Here is an 8,671-nt window from a genome sequence, read left to right as displayed (position 1 = left end):
GATTTAATCAGAGATTACATGAAAATAAATTTCACCCTTGATTTAATCAGAGATTACATGAAAATAAATTTCACCCTTGATTTAATCAGAGATTATCACTGATTGATGTTTTTATCAATCCTAGATTCTTCTCTCTCAATACTTTTTAAAATCTATACAAATAATGAGTTAGGAAAGAGTGGTCTGCCCCCTATGGCATATAAGTATATATGCCATAGAATTGGTAGGGCTTATATTGAGAGGTGGGACTGGAGGAGGGACAGACTGCTAGAGGGCATCAGGAACAACTTTTTCCAACATTTATGATGAGTCTCTGCCTCCTATTTGCATGCTTCAGGGTAGGGGAACCTCTGTCTTAGCAGGGCGTCCACTTCATTTCTGGGTAGCATGGCTTGTTAAAATTCCCTCCTTTAAAACCAAGGTCATTATCATGTTTTATCCACTCTCATCTCACCCCACTTCAAAGTCTATTTTCCAGGCAGAACAATGTCTGCTGCTACCCTTTCTCAAGTGACCAGATTTTTGACTAACTTCTTCTGGTAATGCCAGAAATTTTGAAGAATATTGCAATAGCATTTGGTGTCCTTTCATAAAAACATTAACGAATGTTATAGAAGGGGGAATAGTATAAGACAGTACTTTGTAATAATTAGAACTTTCCAAAAGTAGAATAAGCTCTTCAACCTTCACCTTAAGAATCAAGAAGTTTTATGACTTGAAAGACAGGTTGAATGCGAAAACATATTGGAAGGCCTCTTCCACTTTAAGTTCTCTCATTCTGTGCCTTATCACCACTTAGCAAGCTGAAGGAAAAAGAAACAAATTACACAAAATACTATATTTGCTCTAAATAAGGCACTTTGCTATGAGCTCACTATATTAATAAGTTGCTGAAGAATAGGTAGAAAATGCCACCCAGACTATTGCATCTACCCACTTTCTCTGAGTGCTTTTTAAAAATCCATAGAGAATTCTAGAACATCTATGAGTGGAACTGCCCAAATGGGGGTTCTCTGCCCTGAACTTCATATCAAAAGCCTCAAGAATAGATAATTTCATGTAGAAGTCCAAAAATTAGTTTTGATTATTTTATGCATTTCAGATATAAGTATTTTGAGACCGCCTTTTTTTGGTCAAGTGAATTACTATATAGAGTTCAGAAAAATTTTAAAAATATCCCTGGCTTTGTTAATGAGAGCCTTTAGAGAAATGGTTTAAACCAAGGTATATTCATGATAAAGTTGCTTAGAATTAAAGTAATGAGAATAGATTAAAATACCGAAAGTAAATATTAGAGTTTCTCATTTTTCTTCCTCCTCCCTCTCTTCCTCCTCCTCTTCTTTGATGGTGCTGAAGACCTAACCCAGAGCCTCCCACATGCCGCGCAAGCACTTTACCACTGAGCCAACCCCAACACTGAGATTCTACATTTCATATGAAGCACGACTTCAGCTGAAAACATCCCAAAGTGTAGATCTTTTTCTCCTTGGCAGACAAACCTGCTCTGAAGAGGGCTGGGCAGAGCAAACATGAAGCAGACAGAAAGGAACTTCTGTGATGTGACACCAAGATAAATAAGGGTTATGAGCACATAAGCATTTTGGATGCTAAGGTCAATTAGTGACCTGCTCTCTCCACCCTACCCCCCCCCGCCTTCATCTACCTTTGGAAAAACCATTTCCCACTGTATAAAACTCTTTCCTGCTGCAGCAGAAAATGTGGACATTTTGTCAAGCTTTCAGCAATGCGGCTTAGTCACACACCAAAAAAAACACAGTGATCATATTCTTTAGCTTCTAAGATATCTCCACTGTCCAAAATGTGATTTCACACATTAGGAAGCTGTAAAAAAATTGCTGACCTACAGAAATGATTTCCTTTGATGTAAATATGGAGCTTTACAACTTTAAAATACTCTTCTTCTTTTTGGTTAAAAAGAAAATTCTTTGTTCCAGATATCTGGTATTCTTTGTTACCTGGGAATAATCCCAGCTGGTCTGAATTTTTAGGCTTACTTTTACTGGTGCTCTCTTTTTCTGTCTGGGATTTCTTCTCTAATTGGTTCTAATGCTTTTTGCCAGCCTGTGCCCAGTCTCCCATCTCCTAGAAACAGTGCTGAGCCTCCCGTTGCTGCTTGCACCTTGCCCTGTCTGGTGAAAGGCCAGGCCTGGCTGCTGGCCCCACTGCCAGGCACCACCACTCCCTGTCAGGACCCGAGCCACATGGCATCCTGCATGCCATCCCTGGAAAACCATTCAGGGGCAGCAGAGCAAATCCTCCAGAAGAAGCACAGGGCTTTTCCTTCAGGGCTGAGTCATTACTGCTTACTTCCAGCATCAGTGGTGGGTCACCTGGTGGTTAGACTCGCAGGCTTCAGAGCCAGGTTACATGTCCACGGCGCTATTTTCTACCGTGTGACTCGGAACCTGCCACCCGGCTCCCTGCGCTACAGTGTCTACATTAGTAAAATGGCCCATAACAGTATTTAACTCCTAGAGCTTATGCCAGAATTAACTGCTATTATTATTCCCAGAGTAAAAAATGTATCTTAAGAAATGCATATTTGAGTTAGTAACACAATATACCTTAGAACTAGTCTTCCAAATAGTTTTAGTATTTATGACCGTTTCCTAAATTACAGTGATTTGATGGGTAGGGATTATACTGTCACCAGTGAAACAAAAGGAGGACATTGAGATTTATCTTCTGACAGTCCCCTGTCCTTATCAGGCTCCCCTGCTTCTAGCACAAGCCTCTGTTGTCTGTATTCACCCGCTCACACAGAGTTTTATGTTAGTCTATATAGCAATAAATACTGCACGTTAGCATAACTTTTTTTCCTTCACATATGTTTAATGGCAACAATCCCAGTGTTTTCTACTTGGAGTATATTGTTGCACTTGAAATTGTCCTATAATCTTTTTTCAACTTCTTTTTCTAGTAGCCAACATTAATGTAAATGCCAGGATCAGTGCCATAGCAACCCTCCCTACATGTGTCCATTTGTGACACCAAGAAAGTCAGAACTGAGTATATAAAAATAAAATATGATCAAATATTATAAAACATTTTTAAGAGAAGGTTTTATCATCATGCTTATGTTATCACACCTCCTTTGTACATATGGAACTACACCCTCATATACTTAAAAAAATTGGTCTCTATTGCACTAGTAAGAAACACCTGGATGCAACTAAACACCATACAGACCATTAAGACCATACACATAAGTGAAATAAATCAGACTCCCATATGTAAACATCATATTGTCTCCCTAGTGTAAGAAACTGAAAGAGAAAATAAGATCCAAAAGATACAATAGATATTGTGAAAGGGAAAGTAACTGCTCAAAATGAAAGACCAACTGTAATGGGGGAAAGAAGAAAAGAAAGAAGGGGAAAATATATATATATATATATATACAAGATAGCTAAGATAATTGTACTACAAACTTCTATTAGTTTATTGAAAGGAACAGTTAGTGCTTATATTGTTTGATCAATTTTACATGCCTATGTCTGGTAATCTGAGCAACTACTTTGAAAACAACAATAAGCAATATAATAACCGTTGTTAATTTCCTATCATCTTGTTTTGAGATTCTGTATTGTTTTTATTGGATTTTTTATATTCTCTGTAAAATATAAAAATGAACCTTAATTTATAAGACATGGCTTCATTCCATTTTTAAACTATTATAATTTTAGTTGTAGGTATGAAAGAAACAATTTATTAAAATGACTTTTTTATTGTTGTTTTGGCATTGCTAGAGTTGAACCCAATGCCTTCACACTGAGCTACAGCCTCAGCCCTTTTTAAAATATTTTTTTTATTTTGAGACAAGGTCTCACTAAGTCACTAAATTGTCCCCGCTGGGCTTGAATTTGGCAACCCTCCTGCCTCAGCTTCCAGAGTACTGGGATTACAGGCATGTGCCACCACACCCAGCTCTTAAATTGACTTGATGAGGCTACTGGATTTTCCTTTTACCCATAACAGTGGGGTTGGGCTTGTCTAGCCATCAGGCACTGTTCTGTTGAGTGGACACTCTCCACTCGTGAGTCTGTACCTCGGGCTGCAGCTGTGTGAAACCCCGGGGCTGAGCTCTCCTCCTGGTCCATGGATATAGCAGTAACTGTGTCCAGCTCTTGAGGTGGCCAGCAGTTGAAATAGTGTGCATTCTTTTCCAGTCCTGGCAGCTGCCGTGTTTGCTTTCCGAGCAGTGAACCTGATGGAAGTGACATCACTGGCTGCAGCTGAAGTAAGGATAAGTTTCACTCAGATGGGATGGAAATAGTTCCTGAGAGACTGCCAGGCTCCCTCACTTTAGTGTCTGCTGCACAAGGCGCACACCACGCTAGCCAAATCTCTGAACTCTGGGAAAACCTAAAAGTTCTAAGCGAAGTAATGCGAAGTACTCAAATTCCCTGATCACTTGAAAACAGCCTTCTTATGAAGGGGTTATAAATAGGGTTATTATAGGAAATTACTACAACAATGATGAGAAACCAGATACCTAGGAATTTGAATAGAAACTATTACAGCTTAAGTTACATTTTCTAATTGTTCCTGCCCACGGGTTATACTCTCAGAACAAATAAAACTAATTGAGAAAGTTAAAGAGTGCATGTGTGGATGATAGAGTAAAGATATAGCAGGGCTTTTTTTTTGGTTATTTGTAATTGTGAGTTAATTATTTAAAGCTAGTTTATTTTTAGTGGTATAATTTATACCCAAAATATGGTTCAACTAAATAGTACTTGCTATATATTACTCTATTTGTTATCTCCCATACAAATGTAAATCCTATGCTAAAATTAGCTGCCTACAGGCCTTGTTTAAAGGGAAGAGGATGTTTATGTGTCTTGCAACTGAATAAATATTAGTTCCATCTCAAAATGATTTCCCGCAGTCAGTTACTCCTTACACTAGAATAACAGGTCTAGGATTCATAATTACATTTATTTATAGAAGCAAGTTGAAATGTTAGACCTCTTATAAACTCATGCTACCTTGTATATTTGAAGAAGGCTTAAGACTAAGGTCCAGGTTATTTTCTACTGCACATTTTGGCTTTTTGTGCTTGTAACAACATGAAGAGTTTCAAGAATGAGAAATGAAGTTGTAGCGTTCAAGATTTGAGACAGATCTGAAGAACAGAGAGTGTGTGTAGGTGCAGAACTAAGGTTCTGCTGGTGTTACTCTTGTACCTTTTTTCATAGACTTTGCTATTAATAATTCTTTCTGTTTTTGTTTTTGTTCTGTTTCAGGCAGTTCTTGCTGATCTTTCTACTTTAAAAGTTATGCCTCTTCTTCAAATTTTTTTGTTTGCTACCGTCACCTGATCTTCTTCAAGGTCACTGACAACACTTCTAGTTTTCATTAGAAACTAATCATGAACTATGCAAACTCTGCATAAAACCAAAACTAAACTTTGCATATAAGCCAATAAAGATCATGTTCCCTCCTCAGTTAAAGCTAAGTAGTTTTTCACTTTTTGAAACAATAACTCTGCACACCAAATATTGCATTGCATGCTGCTGATTTCAAGAGAGAAGCAATAGACATAACTTCTGCTAAAATGAGTACACTATATATATATATATCTCCTAACTTATGAAAGGCATGTAACAATATACGCAATAAGATCTGAAGATACTGTAATAAACTTCAACAGCTAATGTAGCTTCTTGGACAATTCTTTTATGTCAGTTTATAAATTTATCACTAGATAATGTGTTATTTTTATCATAAATTTCTCTTCACTCAGAAGCAGAGGTGAGGTGTGGTGTGAAAAGACTTGAAAACTACACTGCTTTTAAGTATAAATTTCATGTACTTTGGTATTTTTAGTAACTTTTTTTGGTACTGGGAATAGAACTCACGGCCTCGTGTCTGTGCCGCTGAGCTATATCCCCAACCCATAGTAACTTTTCACACACGAAGGATTTTCAAGTTTCTTCTCCATTTTATTTCTCTCTTAAATGTCTCCACTGGGGAAGGTCAAATGTAATTATCTCCATCTGATAAGACTTTATTCTTTGCTTTCCAAAAGGCAGGCAGTTATAGGGAGACCCCACTGTACTTGACTGCCTTCTGTGTCTCGCTGGAGGCCTTGCACTGCTGAGGCACAGTGCCGGATTCTGTTTCTCTGCACGAATGCAAGGAGGATGTCCTAGGGACGAAGCCCATGGAGAATCAAAACCACGTCCGTGTTTCTGAAGTTTGGTTTAAGAAGATTTACCACTAGGGCAGAGAGGCTAAGAGAAACCACAGTATGTAGTAGACATTCACTCTGGAGGACATTATGCAAGGCATCTGGTCTTCTTTTGGTCTTTATTGTAAATAAAGGCCCCTCACTTCATATTTGGAAAGATCTACTATTTCAATGACATAGAATAATAGTATATTAAGAAAATTCAAAAACAGTTGCCTTTCGATCTTAGATTCAAATTTAAAATGCTGATCACTTCCACAGACTTTAAATCGATAGATAAATAGCCTTATTGATTGACTAGGGTTTTTCTGTTTTATCCTAATGTGTTTTGTGATTATTTTGTTTTTGACAGTATATTTTAGGAAAAGTATGAAATTTAGCACAAGACTTCAAGTGAGGTGAGGTTTGGAATAGTTTATAAATCTGAAAGTATCTATTGAATACTCATTCATCTGGTAATTGGTGATGACTCATTGAGGGTTAAATAATAAGTTATTCGGGATTGAGTCTTAGTAAAGTGCATCTTACTGCTTTTGCAGAGAACACATTTATAATCGTGTTTTGCCACTGTGTTCAGATGCGCTCATGGAGAGGGCATGCGCTCACCTATGGCTATTGGAAGTGGCAGAAACTTTACAAAGAGCATGTCTTTACATTATTACTGTCAAATGTGTACAGATGTACCCATCTCTTACTTCTTTAGAAGAATATTCAGAAGCTTTTTCAAAAGAGGTGACATAGTGGTCTGTTATACCAGATTGGAGAGGTCTGATCCTTGGTGTAAGTCCCCAATTAATTAAATCTCTACTATCTGTAATTTGGGGGTAGAGTGAGGGAGACAGACAATAGGAAATTATTGTGCCTGCTCTGTTTACCTTATGGGATTGTGTAGGGCTAAATGAAAAAATATATATGAAATTGATATTTCAAACTCCAAAGCACCAAGCAAATGTAAGATATCATTGGTAATTAATTTTGTGACATTTTAAGCTGAAGTGGTAGAAGGTAATATATGAACAGTATCTAACTTCATTAGCATGGTATTATCTTTCCTGGAAAGTTGACACTGTGTCTATTTTAAAAAAATGGACCATGACCGAGCAGATCCTTTCATTTGGTACACGTGGCTCCAGGTGGGAATTCTAAGTCTTCATCCCCAAACCAATCAGGCAGCCTTAGCCACTGCAGCTCTGATTGCACCTCCCCATGCTACCTCACTCGGCTTCCTTCCTCTTGCCACCTCCTCTCGACCACTGACCCTCTTCACATCTGCTTTGCCAGTGATCCGTCACAAGGCCCTGGGTGACCAGGGATACAGAGTTACTCCACCTAAGGCCATTGGCACTGATGAGAAATAACCTACCAGGCAGTGTGTTTGGTCCTTGTGGGTTTCAGGTCACTCACTAAGGCAATATCTTATGACCTTATATTTGGAAGTTCCTTTGATAATCTTTTCGATCAGAGCATTTGGCTAATATAGTGTGTAGCTAGTTGAAATTTCTGTTTTGTCTTAACTGCAGAGCACCACCTCGGCCTCAGCGTGTGCTCTCTGTATTTCAGAAGCAGAGATCATTAGGCTTGCCCACACTTGGCTTCTGCTTCGTGCCGTATCTTCCTCCCTATACTTAATTTTTCCATTCTTGTTTCAAGAAGTGTCCAGTCTACTCCTTTACTTCTCGAAGGGCAGATTTGACTGGGTGACTTGGATGCTTAAAACATTCATTGTTCCTCACTGCTTAGAGGATGAAGTGCAGGCCCTGTAGCATGGCAGGAATAATTCTTCACATCTTGGTCTTTCCATTTCTGTGCTCCCATACTGATCCGTTGTTCCATACTAAAGTCTCAACAGATTTGCAGGCTGATCTTCAACCAGCTATAGCTATTCATTTCATCTTCGCCAGAAAGATTCTTTCCATTCTTCTAGATCCCACTCAAAAGATCTCCCCTTTGTGAAGACACACTAGAGCTTATAAATTAGAATTATTCCCTTCTCTTTGTTCTCATAAAACTATTCATCCATTCATAGGGTGATCATAATACTGGGTGATAGTTTTCGTACACATGTTCTGATTGTCACTGTATTCTTAAGGCAGTTTTCACTGGGTCATCTTACGTATGGAAGATGCAAGAAAAAGTTCTCCATATGTATTTGTATCCCCTGACTGTTCCACTGTTGTTGAGATTTCCATGTCTAGTCTCTGTTCTTCCACAAAGGCTCTAAATTTTCTTTGTACTTCTGTCCCTTCCCCATGTAATTCAGGTGAGGCTGACTCCTACCCTCTCTGGATGGGCCAAGCAGTCACTACGGACCATCCCTCTGGCCACAGGCATTGCTTCAGGATCAGTGCAAACTCTTGCCCTAGTCATAGCTAGTGAAACTTGCTGCCAAGACTGGTGTGATCTTTCAGGGAAGCAGAGTATGAACAAGGATGTAGGATCTCAGCATCTGCAACC

The 8,671-nt window shown here is 38.6% G+C and overlaps 1 protein-coding gene across 4 annotated transcripts in view; it reads left to right on the top strand.

The window, feature by feature from the left end:
• Tbc1d19 (TBC1 domain family, member 19) overlaps positions 1 to 5,681 on the top strand; it is a 123,683-nt gene extending 118,002 nt beyond the window's left edge. For 2 of the 4 annotated variants that reach the window (XM_005392027.2, XM_013518113.1), the window contains 2 exons: positions 4,191 to 4,261; positions 5,271 to 5,681. In XM_005392027.2, the coding sequence (XP_005392084.1) occupies positions 4,191 to 4,261; positions 5,271 to 5,345 (146 nt within the window). In that variant the 3' untranslated portion in view covers positions 5,346 to 5,681. Of the gene's footprint in view, positions 1 to 1,356; positions 1,420 to 4,190; positions 4,262 to 5,270 lie in introns of those variants that run through there. The other 2 variants (XM_013518111.1, XM_013518112.1) reach the window with 2 other exon arrangements.
• The last annotated feature ends 2,990 nt before the right edge of the window (positions 5,682 to 8,671 follow it).

Source organism: Chinchilla lanigera, unplaced genomic scaffold (assembly GCF_000276665.1).
Source record: "Chinchilla lanigera isolate Chin_1 unplaced genomic scaffold, ChiLan1.0 scaffold00042, whole genome shotgun sequence".
In the NCBI taxonomy this organism is placed as follows: domain Eukaryota; kingdom Metazoa; phylum Chordata; class Mammalia; order Rodentia; family Chinchillidae; genus Chinchilla; species Chinchilla lanigera.
The sequence above is the reverse complement of the archived record's forward strand: the minus strand, read 5'-3'. Positions and strand labels throughout refer to the sequence as shown.